The sequence below is a fragment of the Haplochromis burtoni genome, unplaced genomic scaffold (genome assembly GCF_018398535.1).
Source record: "Haplochromis burtoni strain Fernald_Lab_line unplaced genomic scaffold, NCSU_Asbu1 Contig_293, whole genome shotgun sequence".
Taxonomy (NCBI): Eukaryota; Metazoa; Chordata; class Actinopteri; order Cichliformes; family Cichlidae; genus Haplochromis; species Haplochromis burtoni.
In genome coordinates, this window is record NW_024582654.1 from 124,805 (window position 1) to 149,118 (window position 24,314).

The 24,314-nt window shown below is 41.5% G+C and overlaps 1 protein-coding gene across 2 annotated transcripts in view; it reads right to left on the reverse strand.

Annotated features, from left to right (window-relative positions):
• Positions 1-259: 259 nt before the first annotated feature.
• The window catches only part of si:dkey-91m11.5 (BCR activator of RhoGEF and GTPase), a 31,057-nt gene continuing 7,002 nt past the window's right edge, over positions 260-24,314 (reverse strand). The window contains exons 2-23 of one of the 2 annotated variants that reach the window (XM_005940543.3): positions 18,044-18,225; positions 16,626-16,730; positions 14,249-14,434; positions 13,134-13,241; positions 12,848-12,908; positions 12,684-12,736; positions 12,464-12,604; positions 9,659-9,780; positions 9,243-9,408; positions 8,941-9,060; positions 8,687-8,762; positions 8,485-8,589; positions 8,317-8,391; positions 7,708-7,805; positions 7,382-7,513; positions 4,625-4,684; positions 3,625-3,734; positions 3,078-3,217; positions 2,762-2,896; positions 2,545-2,650; positions 1,657-1,816; positions 260-1,578 (exon numbers count right to left, since the gene is read on the reverse strand). In XM_005940543.3, the coding sequence (XP_005940605.1) occupies positions 1,489-1,578; positions 1,657-1,816; positions 2,545-2,650; positions 2,762-2,896; positions 3,078-3,217; positions 3,625-3,734; positions 4,625-4,684; positions 7,382-7,513; positions 7,708-7,805; positions 8,317-8,391; positions 8,485-8,589; positions 8,687-8,762; positions 8,941-9,060; positions 9,243-9,408; positions 9,659-9,780; positions 12,464-12,604; positions 12,684-12,736; positions 12,848-12,908; positions 13,134-13,241; positions 14,249-14,434; positions 16,626-16,730; positions 18,044-18,225 (2,531 nt within the window). In that variant the 3' untranslated portion in view covers positions 260-1,488. Of the gene's footprint in view, positions 1,579-1,656; positions 1,817-2,544; positions 2,651-2,761; positions 2,897-3,077; positions 3,218-3,624; positions 3,735-4,624; positions 4,685-5,219; positions 6,725-7,381; positions 7,514-7,707; positions 7,806-8,316; positions 8,392-8,484; positions 8,590-8,686; positions 8,763-8,940; positions 9,061-9,242; positions 9,409-9,658; positions 9,781-12,463; positions 12,605-12,683; positions 12,737-12,847; positions 12,909-13,133; positions 13,242-14,248; positions 14,435-16,625; positions 16,731-18,043; positions 18,226-24,314 lie in introns of those variants that run through there. The other variant, XM_005940546.3, reaches the window with a different exon arrangement.

Consider the following 24,314-nt stretch of genomic DNA (forward strand, 5'->3'; position numbering starts at 1 on the left):
TCACACTATTTATGCGGGCGGAAAAGTATCAGAATATAAACATAGACAGGGACCCAGCCACAAATCCGGTCTCTGGAAAACTATAAATTGAGCCTGATTAGGATCCTGTTCTCTCCTGTTTTCACTAATCTAATTTTCAGTGAAAACATTTCATACTCTTGAATGTGGTTTAGGCTCAGTTCAGTACATTTCATTCATTAAAGAGGAATAAACCCCTTATCCTGATGACACTGTATACTGAAAAAGGACACAAGAAGAGTTTAATACCGCCAAGTATTTATTTACATATCACACTGGTCATCCTAAAAGTTATTGCTTATTTCACATGAATCAAAAGCCTTTAGACTTTGTGCTAACAAGTTTAAATACTTAAAATGATTTGGAAAAATGTGAATACACAGTGTTTTTTTTCACAGAGCTTTAACTTACACTAGGTACAGCATGTCAATGATAAACTTATTAATAACTCTCAATACATGAGTGCATCACTATGCTTCAAGGATCCTACTGGGAAATGTTTGGTGCTCCAGATCATCATATCATTCCCAAGTGCTCTCATTTCTACAGCAGTGTGGTTTTTGTTATATAAAGGTGGAAGACTACAGTGAAGGAATGCAGAAAGTAACACACACACACACATATATATATATATATATAGATTCCAGCTGAATTCATCAGTTCAGAAAGAATCTAACCAAAAAAAAGTGGATGCATGAATTATGGGTAAAAAGACAAGTGTGAAATTAACACACAGCACAGTATACATTCCATGGGTGGAAAAAAAGGGCTTTTTCTGGAATGATTTTTCCTTTCACTTCTCTGTACCTCCTCCAAAAAGAATTGGTATGTACATGAAAGTTGGCCCGGACTCCACCAGAAGAACCTGTAAAAGGTCACTACACAAACTGTATAGCACAGAAAACAGTGTTGAGGTCAACATGCCTGCATGTTGCTGCATCTTAACTACAGTTTTCAGTCTTATACGTTTTAAATTCTGTACAAAATTCAGAGTGTGTAAACATTAGGATAACTGAAATGTTCTACTGATCGTCAGCAGGGAAACATTGGCACAGGTGAGCTTTAAACCAAGTCAAACAGATCTACGAAAAACAAAAATATATTTAGACTTCAAAAATATAAGTCTGAAAAAGTCCATCCACCCCACATCTTATAAAATCCAGCAGAAGTCATCCCCTATGGATATGGAGCTGATGTGCACAGTGACCAAACAGAGCGGGGGTAAACATTAACATATCGTATTCTAATATTGCTTTTAAAAATGTAAATTAAAAAAAGAAATCATATATTTTGTCCACACATCATAATCAGATGCTTTTTACTGACACAGCAGGTAAGCTTAAACAGAACAGGGCATGGTCATTATAGCTCCAGGAGAAATGGCTTTGCTCATGGTGGCTGTTTCCAGTTTTCAGTGGGTCAAAGGCTCCCCCTGGTGGTTACATGAATAGGAAACCAGCAGCGTCGCTGTTATACTTCAGTAGAGAAGAGAAGGCTCTGACGTTTGCTGTCAGGTGTGGGAATGCTGTCAAGCTGAAGGAAGTAGAGAAGGACTTGGACCTATGGAGACACACGAAGAAGGGATCAGACCCATACGGGGTCTCTAAACGCTGCAGTCTCGCTCATCACGGGTTTTACCTGAGCCATGACCTCTAGGGACCAGCAGTCGTTCATGGAGATTGGCTGCGAGCTGCTTGAGAGTTTGCTGTCTTTTTCAGACGGTCGAAGCAAATTGGGGCCAAAGACGGTGGCTATGTTGTGCAAAGACATCTTATTGATGCTTTCATTTTCAGCCACCCTATAAGAATGATGTAAAAAAAAAAAAAAATTAGTTTAGCAAAATCCTAACTAAACAGCACATCTTCACCAAAAGGTATAAAATGTAAATGCAAAAGATGAGGTAAAAAGCGATGTCAGCAAACTGATTCTGTACCAAAAGTGTGCAAACAATTACATTCAAATTAGTTACCATAACCATCTTTTACCACACAAAATTCATATTTAACCAAACTATGAAACATCCACCCATCTTCATCTGTTTGTGAGGCAGCAGGGTAAACAGGATATTCCGGATGTCCTTCTGGGCAGCAATGTTTTCTAGTACCTCCAGGGAGCTTCCAAGATTTTCCCAGGCCAGATGAGATAAATTCGCTTACGGAAGTTCTGAGTCTACCTCAGGGTTCCCAGAAAATCACAAAGATCAAGTACCACCAAGAACCATGTCTGTGGGGCTTTTCTGATGTGAAGAATCATTGGCTCTACTTTAACCCTATGTTTAAGGCTACATGTCCAGCTACCCTACAGAATAAACTGATTTCAGCTGCTTACAACACTATTCAGAGCTCATGATCATATTCTGCTTTCTCAGTACTCTTTTCACAAAAAATGGCCCTAAGAGGCAAAAAAAACCCTTGATATATAAATGTAATTCTTTGAAGATTTGACAGTCTTGTTTAATGTTCTTAAAGTGTCTTCTATTTTGATAACTCGGTACGTGCTATAACAGATTTAATGAAAGCTGTTTACCTTTTCAAGTGGTCAAGCAGGAAGAGAAAAGTCAACAGATTAGGCTCCGGTAGGGACAGCAGAAGGTTGACCATACAGCTCTCCTTGGCCACACTGTCAGAAAGAGCTGTAAGGCAGATGCACATATGAATATTCTGGTGACAAAAACAACAAATGTATCTCCTCCTGACCAACAAACATGCTGTAGGGGTGAGTTAAACATGAGGTGGTGACTAACCAATGCCTCCAGCAAAGTTTGGGTACAACTCATCAGTGAAAAGAGGCTCCGGCAGCTCACGGAAATACAGCTTCAGTGTTCCCGCGATGGCGTTTACGTCCATCTCCAGCATCATGAGAGCCACGTCCTTGTTGTCTGCAAGACAAATGAGACATCGGTCAGTATATGCCAAGGAATACAAGAGCTTTGAGGGAAAAAAAATACTGAGCAGGGTGGAAGTCGATTTCTCAGAACTCTTTTCTTACATTTGTCTTCACATCAAGTATATTTGTTCTAAAACAGCTGTCTCTGTTTCCCAAGTTTAAAGTGAACTCACTTGAATCAAAGGCAGCCTTCAGCGCCTGAATGTCAGTTGCGACACCAGATACTCTGTAAATCCCAACTTCGTCCATGCCCCGTCGCTCAATCTCCTCTACACACTGGCGGACAATGAGCGGGACCTTGGAGCGTTCTCGCCTATTAATGACACAGTGGCACAAAAACAAGGTTACACCTACTAAGAATTCCACAGATCGTAGAAACAGGGCATGTAAATCAGACCACAGCTGAATCTATTTACTTTATCACCAGTACTAATGTTTTTAAAGACCACATTTGCATCAATCTGTTCTGACTTGTGGCGGTCTAGCTTCTTTCCTTTTGTTTTTTAGTTACAGTCAAATAAGCTTTTTCCACATAAGATAGTTTGGCATGTTTCTGGCGTGAATGACAAAATGAAAAAAATCCACTTTGGTGCTTCACCTTTAGGGTCCTGGTGTTACGCCAAAAACAAACAAACAAACTTTCACATATACTGACAAAATGAAACATGTTAAATCTTACAAATAGATAACAATGACAGTCAACACATAACAGCTACTCACTTTGTTACTGCGTTGATTTTCACTCCAAAGACGCCAGACTGCTTCCTGGAAGGCATTCGCTTCAAACTGAACTCTCTGCCGGTGAACTTCATGGAAAGCTTCACCTCAATCTGACAAAAAGATTAGATAAAGTCAGCCTGAGTGATAACAACAAGTTCAATCCTAAAACATAACATAAAGAGGCAGCAAAACGACTTGATGATGTCTGTTTTACTGGACTGTTAATCAAAAGTTAGCAACTGTTGGCAAGTGGCCAAAGCAGGCTGGCAAGTCGAGCCCCATAGACCTCCATATTTATATATTACTTTGGTTCAAGCTCATTTCTAGCGTCGATTTTTCATCTTGGACTCTACTAGAGTAGCTTTGCATGATTCACAGTTGAAGATGGTCCACAGTTATCATATTTATTTCATCCACCATCTGAAACAAGCTGCTCTCCCTCCCTGCCCTGCGTCCTTGCTTTAAGCCAGCTTTCTTTGGCCAGGCTGCCTCTCTCAAACTGAAGGATTTAACAGCACGTCTGCGGGGCTTCTTTGCTCAGTGCAAGAGCTACTTGCCTGAGATGTTATTATGTTTACCTACTTTCATTGCACTCGTCACTCAGCTTTTAGCTCACTGGGATTACTCGCACATGCTCTGACATCATTGTCTTAATCTTAATATGAGATAAGGAAAACATAGCTGATCTCCTTTAACAACGTGGCACAGTTGATTCCAGTTAAACAGAAACACAAAAACAAACGAACTGGTTAAACGGAAGATGATGGATGGCATATTTGAGACATCTTAAAGTGGATTTTAAGCAGCCTTAATACTTTCTTAATATCTATTCATCATTAATAAGAGGAAATGGCGAGACAAACAAGGAGAACCAGCATTTAAATCTCAACATTTATCTTTCCAGTAAATTTTGTGTGGACTCGACACTGAAACCCACGCTGCCGACTTCGGTGTCATTCCTAATTTAGCCGGTTCTCTCTGGTCAGCTGGAAACACTCACCCCATTCATGGTGATGACTGTCCTCTGCCAGTCTTTACTTTGTAGCGTCTGTGGATCCAACTAGAAGGAAAGAAAAATAAATAAAAATGGACAATGAGTTCACAATTTAAAAAACAGAAAACATGCGCCTATTGATCTGAACTGAAAGTTAGTGAGCGAGAACAAATTTAGGGAAAATTTCAGTGTAATTGCACCACATGTCTCTGCTGGTGTTATCCCATTCCACTAATCTATTTGAGGCATGTGACTAACAGCAACTGCCACCTTTTATTTACAGTGATCAGGCGTGAGTAATGTGATAACATCACGCCCTCACCACTAAGCACCGTGTCTGTCCAATGCGACAGATGTTCTGTCACCCAAGAAACCATCGAATCTCACTGAGATAATCCTTTGCTCGGTGAAAAACAATTTTCTTATATAATGCTTCTTTATCCAAAAGATAAAAAAAAAACAATCACAGGCGCTACACTACACGTTCTAAACCTCAAAAGCGTTCAAGCCTGACAGAAATAGGGTTTTAGATATCTGCCAGGAGGAGGAAAAAAGTGCTTTCCGAGACAGCCCGCAGCTCACTTCCACATTACCACGTTACCTTTGGTCTGATCAGACTGCTGCGGACTCTCTCCCACAAACGGGCCCCTGTACTCGTGGGTTTTCTTAGAGTTGCGTCTCCCTCTTCTTCAAGCCTACCCTCTGCCTGATCCATGATCTCCTCTTCCTTTGGGTTACTCTCGCTCTTTATTTCTGGCATTTGCGTTTCTCAACTCCGAAAAGCTTTTCCTGCGGACTGATGGTTAACAAACAAAGAAAGCAGCACTGTTCCACGGATATCACAATTTTCCAAGCCGGCACACTAACAAGAGCAGCGGGTCCTTGTTCCCCGAATAACGAGCCATTGAAGAATATTGATCCTCTTCATTGAATCTTTAGTAAAAAAAAATAATAAAAAAAAATCGTGTCCCGCTGTCCCATCTTCACATTCATGCAATATAAGACTCCATATCCTTTCATTCCACTGGAAGTCAGAAAGGGACAAAGCCACGCCGTCAGCCACGTTTGCTTGTGTGTTGTTCTACCTCCCAGATGGATTTGGGGGATTAACTCCTGAGAATCCCCTCCTACCCTCATTACCAGCATGCTTCACCCCTGCCGCTGCAAGGAGTGTTGGCTGGTAAATTTGCATATCAAGTAGCCTAAAGAGGATCCTCTCAGCCTAGTTACCGATTAGCACTATTGACCTTTAACATCAGAACTAACACGTGCCTCATCTTCCTCATATCTGACGCATTACTTAATATTCAAATCCACGATACACCCGACTGGTGCCCTACTTCGGAGCTGCTAGCAAATATCTGAATGCTACCCCCCACCATGCCCCCTCCTCTAAAGCTCCGCTGTGTTTTGACCCACCTGTCCAGCAGTGAAATCCCTTCACTGCCAGATCAAACAGAGCCGTGAGTCTTTCTCGCTCCGTTATACTCTGGAGCAGTGCCAGCAGCTACATTCGGTCAACCCCAAAGTCTAATCCGTCTCCTGTCACTACACCCAATCAGGGGGTCAAGCTGAAGTGACCCAGTGGCAACCTCAAGACTCATTTCTTTTTCCAAAGGCAAAGGGCTCCCACAGGGCAGGATTAGCCAACACAGATAAGACAACACTGTGAAGTGGCCAGAATCAACAGACTAGAGGGCGCAAGCTCAATTTACAGAGGCAGAGATTTGTGCGTGGAAATGTTAAGATTTAAAGTCGAGATCAGTATCAACACTGGTCTATAAAGACCAGGGGAAACATCGGCCAAATAGCGTTTATGTATACAGCCTTTAATTCACTCATTTTGCTGCACAAGTTCACATATGTAACAGAGTAAAAGGTTTACAAATGAAACTTTCAGTTGAGTTCTTTACTGTGATGAAGAAGAAAAAAAAAGAGCCTGTGACAGGCTGAATTAATGAGACTCACTAATGCTGACCACAGTTTAAAGGGTTCACAAAATGTTATTCCCAGCTGGAGTTAGTGTGTTGCTTTGAGCTGTTTGTAGAAGTCTTTCTGCTGACGCTAATATTCCTGCTGCATCTGAGAATCCAACGACTTGCTTCTTGAAGTTTTTTTTTTTTGATTTTTGATTTTATTGATTAGCATTCAAATTCAAATCTCAGTGAAAACAGTGAAAAAAAAAACCCCAAAAAAAAACCAACAACAGTGAAAACAGAACAAAAATCTACCATAAAGAAAGAAAGCATGAGACAAGGCTAATCAAAAGGTATTGGCTGAAGCATTTGCTTATTACGCCAACCCTTTTCACAAAATATCTAGTCAAAGTGAAGTCAAAGTGTTGCATGCATTTATGCACATGCCATAATGGCGCCAACTTCATGAATTATAAATTGTAATAATAAATTATACCCAAAATGTAGACTGAGTACACCAGGACCTGCCAGCAAATGGCAGTGTTCACAAGTTTTTTATTTTTACATCATACAGTATCCCAGTGTCCTGGCACAGACATCATTTTTGTTGACCAACTTTTAAAAAAAACATGTGTAGTCACACAAAATATTATATAAACTGAACCATTTTCTAAACTCCCAGATGTTCATACTGATTTGGACCAAAGGAAAGCTGCTATTGGTCAGATCTTGAACTGGTAAATCTAATAAGAAGTATCTTAAAACTGTAATCGTTCTTTGAAGTTGTTTTTTTATACAAACATACAAACTTCTGCTGTGACCCACAGCTTCTGTGTTTTGTCTGTACCTTTATTTGTCCTTTAGCCACAATCTTGTCTGTGACCTCTCCGTCCTCTTTGCTTTGCTTCACTTTGCTGCAGCACTTCTCGTAGCAGAGCAGCCTCAGTGTTTGAGAGCCCTCCAGTTCAATCTCAAACTCCTTGTGCAGGAACAGAACAAATGCTCATTAGGTTTCAGCCGTGTGCACATTTGTGTGAATTTTTGAATTTCCTTGAGTATACAATGGAGGTTTTTTTTTTTGAACTACTCAAATAATTTCATGCAAAATATGTGGGCGAGTTTTTTGCTTGAGTAAAGGGACGTCTTTTTCTGCATACGGATTTGTCTTCTCACCTCGTTCCAGTTGGGCTCTGTGCTGTCTCTGTACATGCGTGTTTTAGCTTTGTTCACAAAGTAGCCAAAGGCATCCACCTCCAGAGAGCAGTACAGGTCTAGCGGGTGGAAGCAGAAGAACAGTTGAATCAAAGTGAAACTTAAAACTGAGCATCCACATTAGTCACCCAGCTGAGACATGCCCAGACTGTGCTGTGTGCTTCCTCTGTCTCTGCGACTGACTGCTGGCTTTGGACCAGAACCCTCTCTTTCTCTTTAGTTAATGTGACTCTGATATTCATTTCCCAGTAAATTTGTCCCAGTCAACATCACTGGCTGTTTCCTGGGAACTATTTTTTTTTAAACACACTGTGACAAACAGCGTAAAGTTTCTCAAGCAGGCGGTGATTTGAGCACTCAAAGGTGTATTTGAAGAGGCTTGTTCATGACTAATCCCACTTGTTCTCCTGCAGCTGCCCTCCCAGCTGACAGCCGCAGAGAGACAGAGAAAGCGAAAGGGAGGAAGAGGGATGGGTCAACACACAAAGTGATGTGAAACTACATGCAACCTTTACAGTAATCAACAAAATGATTTCTATTTAGAAAAAACAACAACTTTAAGACGCCTACTCAAGCTCTGTTTGAGCCCCGATGCAGAGTGGACAATGACATTCAGGAAGCCATATAAACCAGGTGACTCATCATCTGTGGAAGGAAAGGAGGCAGGAGGGTCAAATGTTAAGTACAACACAAGGCTGTATTAAAACGTAGATTTAATCCAATGCTATACAATCTTACCCTCCTTATTCATTGTCATTGGAATTGTGTGAACAGTCTGGAGCTTCACACACGAGTTGGTGAGCATCTGCAGCTCCAGAGAAGTCAGAGAGAAGCTTTTAAAGCCTGTATGTTACAGTGAAAGGGGGTGAAAATAGCACTGAAGCTGCTTCAACAGTGCTGCCATCCTGTCTTAAATTTTTATAAGAAAAGAAAAACATACACTTTTTCTGCTGCTCACGAATGAGCTCCCTCCACTCTGCACGCTCGTAATCAGAAGAGATCAGAAATGTGAAGCCCTGAAAGGCAAAAGGGGGGAAGAGTATTTCAATAGTTTCTTGAGCTCAAATGGTGCAATTTCATTGTATCAACTGCAGAGGGCAGTAAAAACCAAATTAACAATGATAGAAAAAACCTATTTCATATAAAAAGTCTTTACTCCTTTCCCTAATTCCCTCCTAAGGACCCCTGACTCACTTTGCCGTTTCTGTTGGCCACCCTGAAAGCCATGTTGGGGGACATGAGAAGCAGCAGGGACTCTTGCTCTGACAACTTCTTCCTCAGTCGCTCAATCACCTTGGACCCTTTAGTGGTTCTCTGCAGATAAACAGGAGCAGCGTTAATGCAGTGCAGGCCTGTCTAGACACTCAGCTCTGCTCACATGTTAATCTGTACTTCCTCAATTTATTTTTGCTTGTTTTTTTGGTACAAAGCAGTCATCACCCTGGTGGTATGATGCTGTTTGTTCTGAACTCTGTCACGTATGTTTCTGTAGTCACCTTCTCTCTTTGGATATCGTTCTTGATCTGGGAGATTTTGATCTTCAGTGCATCAATCTCCTCATCCTGAACGAGAGGGACGGGGCTGGACTCGCAATCCTCGATGGTCTGAAAGGTCAGGTCAGCCAGGGGGATGTACCACTTACAGTCATACTGTTGCCCTTTCCTGTTGAAATACAAGATACAAGAAGGCTACAAATAAATATATTTGTTAGCTGCCTTTAGAATCGCTTGTTAGCAGCGTCAGAGTACAAAAACTGTTTGTTCAAACTGAAATAGTTCTATTTTCAGCAAAGGACAATTTAAGTTCCTGGGAGGAGTCACTCTCATTTCCCCAACGGGGGTTTAAACCAGTGGATGTTCCAGGTCACATGCCTCCATCTGTAACCTCAGGCTGGACGCTGACCCAGACTCACCCTGCAGCCTGTTTCTTCAGCTTGGTGCAGAGCAGCAGGTCGGTGAAGAGGAAGACGTGACGGAGTTTCCTGGAACCTTCCACCAGCTCCACCATAAAGCGATCCCTCAGGAGCTGACGGTTCTGCCAAAGGAAACAAGGGATCAGTGTGTACAAAGCATGTCACATCTCAACCAGTATACCTATCCTGCTGCAGGGTAAACAGTGGCACACCACAGGAGGTGCTGAGAGTACACCGTCTAATTTAGGTTTGACGTTGTTGCGCCGTTTAAAATGGTTTCACATTATATAAGTGCTGATGGTTGTGAATACTTTAAACGCTGCGGTGTTGCTACTGCTCTCAGATGAATTCAACCCAGTAGTATTTATCCACCCAGATTGTTTTGAAGTGAAATGCCCAGTGCTGGAAATAAAGGCTATTACGACCTTCGCTTATATATAATGGAACTAAATGAAGCTTGCCTTGTAGTGTTCAAAACGCCAAAAAGTACAAGAGAAAAACTCAGCAGTAAATTCTCTTTCCAGAAACTTTAATCCAGTGAACTTTTGCTGTGGGCAGTTTCACAAAGGAATTGCCATGTTGATACACACAACTAACCCACATTAATAAGCATCATTATTACTAGATAGAATATTGGTTTTAGTTTCTATGAATAGTTTGTCCCGTCCTGTACAAATGCTGGAGGGAGTAATTGTTTCAAAACAAACCCATTTGGATGTTGTAAAGGATTAAAGTTAGGGAAATGGTTGTATTGGCTGGTGGATGTAAACACAGACCGCTAATAGTTTCTCTGCTAGTTCAATTCACTAACCAGGTTTCTTTTGCCATAGTTGTGTTTGCGCATCAGTTTTAATGAATGAATGTCCATCTTTTGTATACAGTTTATGCCCGTGAATAAAGGGTAGCTCTAGAGGCCGCATGATAGAATGTAAACATAATGGCGTCATCTGAGCATACTACCCACATATGCTCAGCTGCTCATTTACACAAATCTAATCAGTCAATCACATGGTAGAAACTCCTGTCATGAGTTTATCCATGAAGAGATGGTCAAGACAACTTGCTGAAGGTCAAAGTGAGCATCAGACTGGGGAAGAAAGGTGATTTAAGTGAATTTGAACGGTCTGAGTATTCCAGAAACTACTGACCTACTGAGATTTTTTCACACGACTATTTCTGTAGTTTACATCGAAGGTTCCGGGAAAAAAGCAAATATATGCAGTGAGCGCCAATTCTCGGGGTGAAAATGCCTTGTTGATGCCAGAGGTCAGAGGGGAATAATCAGACAGCTTGAGTCTGAAAACAGTCAGGAAACAATAACTCAAATGCCCACTTGTTGAAACAAGATATGCAGAAGAGTTTCTCTGAACACAGCACATTAAACCTTGCAGAAGACCACACTGGGTGCCAGTCCTATCAGCTAAGAGCAGAAAACTGATGCTACAATTCACACTGGCTCCAAAATTGGACAACAGAACACTGAAAAAATTGGAAAAATATTGCCTGGTCTGATTTGGTATAACCAGCATGAAAGAATGAAGCTTGATCTCGGGGGTGACTGTCTCTTTAAGCCTCTTATGCTCTGTGTTTCAGGTTCTTATTTGGCAATAGGTTCTGATACTGGAGCCTGAGCTTATGCTGTACAATGTGATGACACTAAGCTTTCCTGCAACAGCATGCATCTAAATTCCTTTTCTTCCCTCTGACCTCTGGGATGAGGCTGTTTACAGTGACACTGCCCATATGAGACACTGCCATCCCACACCAACCACAATCTGACAAAAACAAGGAAATCACTGCAGCATGGTTTTCCTCTGCCGTTTTTACACCAGCTCGGTTCTGGCAAGTCACAAACACGCTGGTGAAGGACTCAAGCACGTTCAACTCCATCCTGGTTTCTGAAAGAGGTGGCAGGGTTACATCCGCTTATTGTTCTGCGACTTAAACAAGACCACAAACTGTCAATAATCCAATGGAAAAAAACAACAGCTGTCACTGCACAGAGTTCACACCCTTCTAATGCTATATGTTGCTGCATTAAAATGACAACTGAGGCATGCACACCGGAGGTGAAGCTAAACACGCTCGCGGGTTTAAATGCTCGGGCTAATTACAGGCAGTCACGTTGCAAAACATCAACAATGGATGCACATTTAGTCACGAGGTGAGCGCAAACAACAACAACCCCATATTTTCAATTGATAGCCAAGTCATGGCTTGTTATCTGTCGATCTCTCAGCAGGCGTTCAGACTTCCTGAACAATAAGCAAAGGAATGTCCTGGAAAACTTTCTTGAATTTGACATCCTATCCTGGTGGGCAGAACCGATTCCCAGGAAAAACAGAGGAAGTTCTCAACTGGGTCATCTGACTCAGACCCCAGAGGTGCGTGACGCAGGGGGAGACAGAGAGGTCAGGAAGCACTACTAAGCCCGTATACGCCCACTGCGAAAAGCAATTTAGACAGTAAAAGTTGATAAGGCGTCATTTCTGGGAAGCAGGGATGGACCAGCTCTGAGGGAAGGATGGGAGGGAGCACAGAGGTAATCGACGGATTTTCCTGGAGACCCCTCAACTCCGGTGTGTTTGCACGGCTTTGTCATGAGCTTCCTCTACGCTCCACTTCCTTCATGGCTACATTAGACAGGGTGAGATGACTCAGCAGCAACCTGACACACGCTTTTACAGCAGCTTCCAGGCACCTTGAACATCTTACTGTCAACAGTCCAGATAAAGTGGAAATTGCAGGCGTGGGTGTTCATTGAGAAAGTCAAATATATGAGCATAGTATTGATTAAACGCTGACCTCTCCTTTCTTTACTGTCATGGACTGCCTGCGCGGTGTGATCTCTTCATTTATACTGGACAGGAAGTTCTGGGAGATGCGCAGGGCATCCTGTAACAGCGGATAGTCTGGGTGGCTGGAAGGTGTGTGCTTCAGTAAGTCCTAGAATAGAGGAAATATGACAAACAGAGTTGTAGGAAAGTCTTCATATGGATAAAATGAAGCTCCATATCCAACTTACATGCAGAACAAGAGTACTGCGCGTCACTCTGTCCACAGGCTTGTAGAGGAGAGCTGTGGAGGAGGAGGAGGAAGAGTCAGTTCAACAGGCCTCATCACAACTCAACTACTCCTAGCAATATTGATTAACGTGGAGGCGCTGTGTTCATCTGAGTCACTACTCACTTTCAAGTGAATATTTAGCCGACTGGTCTTTGCAATCCTTTGTGCTTCTGACCATGAGATTCTGCCAGGAAGTCAACACCAGAGGAAATATTTGGAATAAGACAAAAAAAACTTGAGAAACCACAGTAACTGACCCACGGAGCAATTGAAACAACTGCTGCAGTCGCTCAGCTCATTACACTGCGAGGACTGCCGAAAACAGCCCTGTCATCACTTGTCCCGGGGAGCTGCACAACATCAAACACTTGCCTGCTGCAGTCCTGCTGTGCGTAGCATGATTACATACCTCAGATATCTCTGCAAACTGAGCGTTTGCCTGGCAGCACTTGTCTGCCGTCTCCACAGCAACCTTATAGTTATCCACAAAGGCCCGGTACACTCCGAGCTGGCTGGCCTAAAGGGAACAAGCAGATAAAGCTTAGACTCGGATAGATTTTACTAGTCTGTTAGCACCACAGTGTCACAGTGTGCTGTGCCTGCTCAGGCACGAGTTGGCAGGAATACAGAGGCAACTGATAAAGCAGAGTGTGATTCAATGTTTGTGCACGTGTTTATAGAAATCCCTGCATGTATGCATCTTTAATCTTTCGTCATCCAGTGGCAAACACTGAGGTAGCTCTTATTCATTAACGTTCTATAGAGGATTTTTGCACTCCTTTACTGCTTGTCATGTGGCGAAACAAGGCTTTTATCTGGCCAGGAGACGACTCCAGGCAGTCTACTCAGATGTGCAAGATCCACTGAGGATTACATTACAGCCAAAGACTCCCACCTTTCCCCTCTCCAAGTCTCCCCTCTTTTAACGCTCATTAATGATCAAGGAATGACATTTAAGGAGCACTATAATTAGCATCTGAAAGTTACTGACTTGAGGAATGGTGGTCTCTTTGATCAAAAACCAACATGCAATTTGGTGCTTGGAGGTTTCGTGTTATTTGATGCTTGCTCTTTTTATCCAAAGGAGAACTGAGTTTAGCTGAAAGGACTGCCACTCTTTATATGGTGGCTAAATTCTGCTTAAACTGTTACAAATCAAATCAAATAAAGGAATGTTTCACTTTTATCAGCTCATCAAACACTTTGTTGTTCACTGCGTTCAGACTTCCTTGTTTACTTGTCTGCTTCTGCCGAATTCCAAGTTAATAGGAGTAACGGAAGAACATGTTCTGGCTAAAGCTTTTCATTCATGTGTCATAAAGCAACCGTCCATGAACAACAGGTGACATTTGTCTTTTTTTCCCAGCACCAGCTGTACCAGTGAGATCATTATGACAGAGGATGAGAGTTAACTGGAAGAGCAACATTCTCAACTTACAGTTATGTTGAGACTGACTTTTTTGTTTTCCAGCTCATCCAGTTACATCAAACAAAGCTAAGTAAGTAAGCAAGCTGCTTACTTACCAGCTTCTGGAAAAGGTCGCCCACACACTGCTGGTGGCTCCAGCTCTCTACTCGAGGCAGCAGAGCATCATAGAAGTCTTTGTGGATCTCATGAAGCTCCGGTACTTTGAAGAAGATGGTCTCTATCTGCTGGATGGTCAGCATCGGTTGGGATGTTGTGGCTGCTGCCCTCAGAGGTTTCATGGGCTACAAAAATAATCACAACCATATATGACCATTTATAAAGAATAACTGAAGGCCTTGCAAAATAGTAACCACAGAACATGAGTCAATACAGTAAATGCCAAAGGTGACTGACGTGTTTAGTAGCATTAGCTAAGATTAGCTAACATGAGATAATTCTAAAAATGTGAACACTGTGTCTGCAAAAACACCAAAAAACAGTTAAGCAAAGAAATTTGTCATATAACTGCAAGTTATCTTGTTTGTTTGCATGAAGAAAATCTATTATTTACTATTTAAAAGGGTTGGACCAGTCTCTATGCTAACAAAATTAGCTTACGTCAGCTATCTTATCAAAAGTTATACAAAATAAGGTAACAAAATTGTAATAATTGGATTCATTTCTAGTGTGTTTCTAATGCTAAGTGTGCTAGGTTTCAAATTGCTTTTTCTAGTTTTATGACAAAGTATAAAAGTACTTTGCTACAAATCCTGCATCCATTATTTTTAAATACGCAAGTATTAGCATAAATATATTCAGTCCTGTAAAAAGTGAAGTACACCTTTCCTACTTCAATAGGAAATATAAGTAAGTCACATTTTGATAATCAAATGCACTTGATTAATTGATCATCACCAAGTTTGAGCATCTCTATAAAATCAGAGGTTTAGGCAGTTTGCTGGTCCGGAGCATTCAGGTGTGTTGACAACACCACAGTCTTCAAATCAGCAGACAACCCAGCAAATTCACGCAAAGATAAGGCCGCACTATGATCAGATTAGGAAAAACAAAAAGCCAAACAAGAGCTACATCTCGGACTTCACCGGCCTCAGTTAGCATGTTGCAGTTTATGAGAGTACAATTAGAACAAGACTGAACAAGTATGGCTTGTTTGAAGGGTTTCTGGGATAAAGCCTGTTCTCTCTGACAAAAAAACAAAACAAAAACGTAGCAGCACAGTCTAGGTTTTCAAAGTAGAATATGAGCAAACCACAAGACTTCTAAGAAAAATGTCCTTTGGAAATACAAGACCAAAGTGGAGCTATCTGGCCATAACACACACCGGCACTTCAGGGAAAACCCAAACACAGCATATCAGCACAAATACCTCATATCAGCTGTGAAGCACATATGAGATGGTTAAGGTGAAGGGGCGATAATTTGATGATTCTGCCTTGTTTTACAGCCACTGATCAGCATTGAACTCCAGAATATTTTGGTATACACAAGAGTGAAATATGAGGCCATCTGTTCAACAGGTAAAGTTTGGCCAAAACAGTCATGCAACAGGACAATGATCTCAAGCACAGCAGCAAATTTACAACAAAACGGCAGAAAAAGAAAAGAATCCAGTTGCTGCAACGTTGTGATGAGGCCAAAGTCCAGGCTTCTATCTGACTGAAATGCTGTTCACACACAACTACTTCCAAAACCCGATGAACTGAAGCAACAACGTTAAGAAGAGGGGGCCAGAATTCCTCCTCGACGACATGAGAGACTGATAAAGTTGTACAGCAAACAACAATAACTTCTAGTTATTGTTGCTGTGATATCTTGTGGTTCTACACCCATTAAATCGTGGGGTCGGTTTTAGCTTTTCTCTGGATTGCATGTTCATGCACGTCCTTGTTACTTGTATGAACATGAAGACATTTTTTTCCCCACAAAGTCAAAATGCTCATTGCTCACAGTGACTCATATTCATTCAGTCATTAGTACCTCACTTACAGGCGTTTCAATTCATTTACACATTGCTGAATACCTTATTCTAAAACATTATCAGTTTATATACTTTGTATTCGCCCACAAAATAACTATTGGCTGAATCTTTTAAAATAATACAATATAAAGTATAATACTTGCAAAAGTAGAATGTGGCATGACATAGAAATACTAAAGAAAAGAATAAGAAAATTGAACTTGTTTAAAAATACTTACATTACACCACTAAATTAAGTTTAATTAAGAGGCCCTCAGGAGACAGGAATTAAAATAGCTTGTTTAAGACAAAGGAGGACTGAGTGGATGGATAAAAGGTGACTATAACATAACTGAGGGTTTTTGTGAACTGCAAGTCAGGCAAAGCTGCACTAATGGATTCCCAGAATAAAATTATAAAACAGCTGAAAATGACCTTAATAGGTCCCATTTTCAGCTGCTACTAAACTAAAGCTAAGAACGTCTTTTAAAAGCCTGTTTTCATATTACACATACTATCAGCAGGGCCTCCAGGTGGCTGAGGTAGGTCTCTTCACTGGCCAGGATTCCTGACAGAACCCACTTTCTCATCTCTAACCCCTTCTCCTGATCCAGCTCCACCTGAAACAAACACGGGAAGAAAGAAAACAGTTGGCAAACAGGGAGAAATGGTATTCACCTACACAAAAGTCACACAGTCACAGTAATGACATGCCATTTATCAACGTGTTTGATCTTTACAAAAGCTGCCCGTGCACCTCTGCAAACCCCCAGCTGCAGATATTTTTGCTGTGGGATTATAGGAGTCCAGATTTGTAGGAGGTCTGTAGGAGTTTTACATTCCAAGAGGACAGCAGCAGAAACTCCTAGCATCTTGAGGAAGACAAATGTGTTTCTGATCCTGGAGTTGTTAGTCCAAACAGGTCAAAGACATCTGTCACCCCCAGTAGGAGTCATTCAATGAGAAACTCACTGGAGCACTGATTGCATCAAATGCTGCCATTATATTCGCTAAATAAAAAAAGAAGAAGAAGAAGAAGAAGAAGGAGGAGAAGCTGCAAGTCAAGTGAACCCACCCTCCACCATGATTTCGGCTTTGAAGATCACCAAGTGTACACATCAGAGGATAAGAATACCGCAGATAGGAGAGGGGCAGACTGGAGGGGGAGGGGAGCGCCGTCTCCTTTTAACATCTGTTTACACACAGTATGTTTGCTGAGTACGTATGGTCTTTTTCAGCAACGCTGAAAAGCACTCCCATCTGGGAGCTACATGGCAAACACGCACTGGATGTTTTATTGTTGCGGTATGGATGCCTGAGCTCGGGTATCATTGTTAATGCCTCTCTGAAGGGCGCCTTATTTAGTTTGCTTGTCACTTTCAGTGGCTAAAATTTTTACATTTCAGCACCAGAAATCACAAACTGTGGGGACGTGCAGTTTGTAAGTTGGAGGCCTTTATTTAAGAAGGCAGGGCGTGACAGCAAATGCCATCAAGATATATTATGGGAAATATAGGATCACACTTTTTTAAAGATCTTACTAAGTAAAAAAAAAAAAAAAAATGTAGCAATAACAATCTTTTAAAGATTACCACAGTGCTAAGACACCGTTATGTCATAAGACTGGCAATGTGTTCCTCCACCATCAAGCAGCAAAAAGCAAATTCCTCAACATCTTGCAGCACGTTTATCACTTATGTGCACATAAAGCATGTGGGAGCAGAATCACAAGCAACAACAGGAAAACTGAAATGAAATGAGGAAGGCCTGGGCTTCCAAAGGGTGATATTGGAAGAAGTAACTTTTCCACAGAACTGAGAAACCACAGCTACGAAATACGTTTGGAGAGATGGCAATGAAGGACAGTGAGACAGCAGAGAAGAGGAGGCAGCACAGTTAACGTGTCTAACTGTAGTCATTAAAGCAACACTACCGACAGCGGGGAGTCCAGAGAACCAGATGACTGGTTGTCTCGGTTGTTCCTGATTTTGGAGCGGAGCCGTGGCGAGGAGGTAGGAGATCCCGTGAAGGACAGAGGTCCGTGGCGAGGCCCAAGCTCGTCCGAATGCTCCAGGTCGTAGCCATATGATGGAGAGTTTTCGTTGTAGGATGCCTCTGTGAGAAACAGTGAAACAAAGCACAATAGTCACATGGTGTGCTATTAAACTGTTAGGCCGTGTAGTTAAAGCAGAGAAAACATCATGGGAAATGCAGCAAACTGGAGCATCAGTTTTTGTCAATTGTGAATAAGCCAGAAGGTGCTAACACAGCGATCCTGGACATAGTGGGAGTGATGAAGATGTGCATTTACAGCCTAGAAAAAAAACTAGTAAAAACTCCTTTTTAATGAAACAAGAATCCAAAGAATGTCCTGATCATGCATTTTACCATCATGCATCACAGATTTTATTAACACAGTGTCAAACTTTATACAAACTTTTTTCATCTCTTTCACTGAACAAACTGAGCAATATTCTAGTGTAGGCTGGAAAAAAGTAAGTAAACTATTGAATTTAGCAGTAACAACCTTCATCAGATATTTTCAGTAGCCACCTATAAGACTTGCAAAACAATGAAGAGGAATTTATGACTGTTCCTCCAACAAAACCATTTCAGTTCATTCATTTTCCGACATGTCTTGACTGAACAGCCCTCTTCAGGTGATGCCAAAGAATCTTTGTTCATTTAAGGCCAAGACATTTCTGTAATGTATTTATGTGATATTTTCCTGCCAGTGTGTGTTTATTGTTGGAAAACCGTTTTCAGAACATAGTTGCATGTATAACAGCGGGTATTAAAATAAGGAATGAGCTGTCTTTTCCTGCCATTTGTCTTCCTATTAAATCTTTTAATCTTTGTAAACCTGTTACCTACACAAATCTACCATACAGCCAGAGCCAGCCGCTGAGGGCTCCTGCCAGGTCATCGGATTAGCCTGGCAAAGAGTAACACACAAGCTCTTGTTATGCCAACCTTGGTATATCATGCCTCCTTCAGCTTTTTTATGCAGTGTTCAACATCACAGGAAATGTGAAAGATAGTGCTTTAACTGGGCATAATATTCAATTCCATTCAAATCCACTTATATTATATTATGTAAAAAGAATTGGTCCCAACACAGAACCCTGTGGAACTCCTTATTTAACCCTAGTGTTTAAATTTACATGGATAAATTAGTGTCATTCTGGTAACATCAGGATGACATCCAGCTCACAGCATACGCTGGAAAATTAAGCTATAACAATGACAAATTGAACATAAACTCTTTATGGGTCACAACATGCCCTCATATGCACATCTGTGATATTTTGCATTTAGAGAGATCCAAAACAACAAAGCCGAATGACTGCATCCCACAGCGAAACATGTTATACTCCCTGGATCTTGTGAAATCAGATTTTTTAAGACAGATAAAATCAGATCGCCAATGACTAGATCCTGTAATCAGTGTCAGCCAATCCTGACTCACCAGCAATTATTAGTATATCATGCTTGTCAAGCTGTGTGGAAGATCCAGAGCAGAGATGCCTATCCGCACAACAAAAAATAAAAAATAAAAATACCAATATGGAGTGGACACTTTAAAAAGACAACAATTCATAACAGTTTTATGGCTACAAGACTGGTTTGCCTCAGCTTGAAAACAGGAAAGAGAGGATTCCGGAGACTGGAGGAAGATAAAGACAAGTTTCCCTGGGGAGGCCTTGAAGACAGGCAACTGACAGGATGACATCCGCAGAGGCTGTGACAAAGGCGTCAAACAAACACACTGGGCCCAGCAGAGACAGAGAGCTGTATGAACTGCTTGAGGAGGAGACTACCGCAGTCCAAACAGCTACACAGCCCAGGGGGGGAGTCCATGTGAACGGCTACTCTGTGCTTCGGTGAAATTATACATCGAGCCCGGGAAAGGATGACTAACGCATCCTCTCTCAGGCTGCAGCTTTGGAGCCACAAACTATCTAAACTAAGAAATAGCCAGAGCTTAGAATACAGTCCAAACACAAATAAGTAAAAGGGAGGATTTAAAAAATGTACCGAAGCCTTAAATACTGAGCCACTTGTGTTGTTTATAGGGACGTTTTTAAAAGCACAGCACTGACTTGGCTGTGGTCAGTGTGAGAAAGTGCACATCACAATGGACCCTCAGTGAGTGCTGTTGTTCTAGCAATCACAAGGGCCGATACCGTGAAGGAAGTGTCCAGGCAAGTTTGTCCGGAAAATTCGGCAATTTGTCTGCTTCAGAGCGGAAACAGGCTCTCTGCACAAGGTCATCTTTTAACAAAGGCTTCCACTCCTAATACACACATTCGTCTACAGTCACGGCTATCAAATCTACATTCCAGCTAACAGTGACATGCCTTTTATAATTAAAGACTTTGCAGACAGCCCACACTTTTTAGACATACATGGAAACAGATTTGTACAGGTTCCAATAATTCACTGTGACTCACAATTTATGTCTCTTTTCTGCTTATACTAAGAAGAACCTAGGTGTCAAACAGACTTTTAAAAAGGGGTAAGCAAATAAACCAAAGTAAAAGCTGCTCTTTCACAGCTACAAACTACCTACAAGATGCAGTTGTTAAACAGCAGAGCTCGACCCAAAGTGTGCTATTATTTCACTGTTTAAAGCAGGGGTGGGGAACTCCAGACCTCAAGGGAGTCCTGCAAGTTTTAGATATCATCCTGGGTCAACACACCTTAATCAAATGTTTAGTTCATTACCAGGCCTCTGGAAAACTTCAAGACATGTTGAGGAGGTAATTTAGACATTTAAATCAGCTGTGTTGGATCCAGGACACACCTAAAACCTGCAGGACACCGGCCCTTGAGGCCTGCATTTTAACCACACTTAAAACGGTAATCCTGAAATTTCTGCCTAGCAACAAAAATACAACTAGCATTTGGAAAAATATTACTCAAACATTCAAATCTTTATAAGTGTTTTTGTCTGTGATTTGCTGAAAATCTGGTTTACTTCCTGTTAAGGCAGACTTCTTCAATGCAAAATGCCTGTTTAAATTTGAGGCTAGTCATATCTGCAACTCGAAATCTTATCTTGTTATAGACCAACGAAACTGAGGTAAATGTTATCTAGATTTAACAATTACTGCTAAGCTATCAGCCTCTATGTGCACATTACTATTCAATAAAGTACACATTTCAGTCAATTTAAGAGTGTAATGTTCCAGCCAGCGTTGGAAGTCACAGTGAAGGAGCTATGTTCCTATTTTATTATCAGCATCCCAACAGCTTCAAAATCACACAATAGAAAGTATCACACATTTAGCTGGAGGGTGGCAAAATAATCCTGCTGTTCTGTCTCATACCCAACAAATGGTTTCAGCTGTGCAATAGAGCCGTAATAAATACATTCTAATGACATTACATAAGATCGCTGAACCCGACAGCTGTGGTCGCGAGCTGTGTGGAGCTGTGGATCAGACAGAAGCTGATTTCATTTTGGACCGTCACGGAAATCTGTAATTCCATGTTTTTGAAGGATTTCCTTTAGTTCCGTGAATCAAAGCAAATCATTTAAAAAGTATTATTACCTATTAATGCACAACACTGAATGTTTTGGTTTCCCACACCAGCACTCTGAGCACCACCCAAAAATAGATCTCAAGGATATATAAAAGGGGGCTCGGCCAAACAACTGCCAAGCCTGCTTCTGGGGAATAATCAGTCATCATGAAGCACTTTGCCTTCCTGCAGCATGTAAACAAGAGCCTTGCATAGAATACAGTCACAGCAGTTTTAATACCACAGGCATGCTGGATACACACTGGATATCCCACTGATGACAAAGCAAAGACATACACTAATCCTAATCCATAGAGATGAACTACGACAAAACACGCAGGGAGGGAGCGACAGATGTGCAGCAGAATCTTTGCGGCAGCAGCATCGGGAATTCTCTGACACAGGAATAATCATGTGGTCCCTTTTCACTACACAGCAATCACAGAAGAAGCAGGAAGTGTTATTTGGGACACTTTCATCAGAGTGAAAGTCTGTATTGGGTTTCTAAAAAATGGTTGGGGTTATCACATGGCCATTTTAAGGTCACAGCAGTTTAAAAAATATGCTGTTTTTTCTGGAAAGTAGTTATTTTTTCATCTGTGGTCATTTAGGTTCTGGGAGCACATCTCCCTGACGTTCCCCATTCATACACAGAAGCCAGAGGAAGTGAGAACAACTGCACGACCTGAGCACAGAAGCAGGTACCAGTGGCAACAGACATGACACTGTCTGGTTCAGACACAGCATGAGAGGGGGAGCTGGTGTGGAGATGGGTTGCAAAGCAGCTTGCAGATTTGGAGTGACTGTAGGCAGGCATCTTAAATACCTCCACCTGGTCGTAGCAGATGGCTGCCCCTCCTTGAGGCCTGGTTCTGCTGAAGACTTCTTCCTGTTAAAAGGAAGTTTTCCCTTCCCACTGTTGCCAAGTGCTTGTTTACATTGGCGTCGTCTGATTGTTTAGGGTTATTGTAGGGCCTTTAGCTTACAATATTAAGAGCCTTGAGGTGATTAGGTGCTTTATAAATAAATAATATTGAACTGATTGAAGATGCACCGCATGAGATAATTCGAAGAGTTTCAGCTGAGGGATCAGCTGATGTGGGCTGGGACTGAGATGAACTGATCTGCTGTTATTGTGGCTTGTGTGAATTAATGTCATTGTTTGAAAGTATCACAGGTAAAATTTCAATTCTTTTTGACCGATGGGGGAAATTATCAGACAGCAGCTCCCAAAAATAAAACTTAGAGGGCAAAGAGGTTTATTGATCGAGCCTTGGAACTAGAATGATAGCATCCATATTTGCCCATTTCAATGCTGGGAAAAGACAAATTGAGTCAATCCTCAATTACTGGACCCCGCTGTGAACATATTGACTATCCACCAAAATCTCAGTCAAAGGATGGATAGAATTTAGATCACAAGCTCCCATAAATAAACGCACACATATCAAATGGACTATTTGGCTCAGAAAAGGCTGGAACTGAAATTTTACAGTAAGCATCCATAATTTATTTACAAAGTTTGAAAAAAAAAAAGATATGCTAAAGGACGGCCTTTCTGTTGCCTCTACAGCTGTTGTATAGATCTGGAGAGGAAAGTATCACTTCTAGAAAAAACATAAGAGGCCAATGTGAGAGGTTGTTAAAAGCTTAGCACCACTTTATGGCTCCAAATGGATTCTCCTCTGATCTGTGGAGTCACTCGGGAAACAGCGGTGATAAGGAGGGCAAACACTGGGGCCGGTCAAAGGGTGACAGCCTTTCAAGCACCTGATGTGGTGACCCCACTTCATAGCAAGTTGAGATGGACTTTACGATATGTGGTGACACAGGATAATCGGAATACAGAGTCTGAGACTTTGATATCCGTCTATCACAGCAGACGATAATTAGCAACAAGCAACTTTATCCTCATACTGCAATTTATCAGAGGAAAAATGCCCTCAGAATTTAGGATTTTGACATTTCTAAGAAAAACATGACAGTTTTTGAGATTAAAGTAATTCATGTGAAAAAAAAATGCATGTTATATCTGACATCAAAGCTCTTCTGAAAAACTTTAAATGCGTGCTAACATGAGCTAACAAAGTTTTGTAGCTAGCTGGTAACGTAGAACTTTGCTCTTTGGTCCATATATGTCAAGAAAGAAAGAAAGAAAAAAGGCAACATGCCCAGGGGCCTAAACACTAATGCTAAGGTTCTAACACACAGAGACTAGTGCCCATCTTTTATATACAGTCTATGGGCGTAAGCAGAAAGGATGTATCTGTGGTGTGATGAGGTTTATCAAACCCAGTAAACTAAAGTTGGGTGTGTGAGAGGGGAAGAAAAGCAGTTTCATCCCCTCAATCATAAATTTTGTTACTTAAATCTCAAAGAATTTCTGATTATGTTTTTTATTTTTTTGCTCATTTGTGACGTCTGTGAGGTTATTCTCAGAGATTTGCGGTGTTTCTTTCAGATAAATGAAGGAATATCTCGGTTAAGATTTCCTTGCCCCTAATAGGCCATTCAAACTGTAAAAATTTTATCCGTCAATTCATCATCACATCTGGGCTCGTGTGGAGTGCCTGCTGGCCCGGGAGGTCCTTTAAACCACAGGCCTGTGGAACGCATTGAAGACCATCAGCACTCGCCTATGATCTGCTGTGGGGCAGCCTAAAATTAGTGCCAGT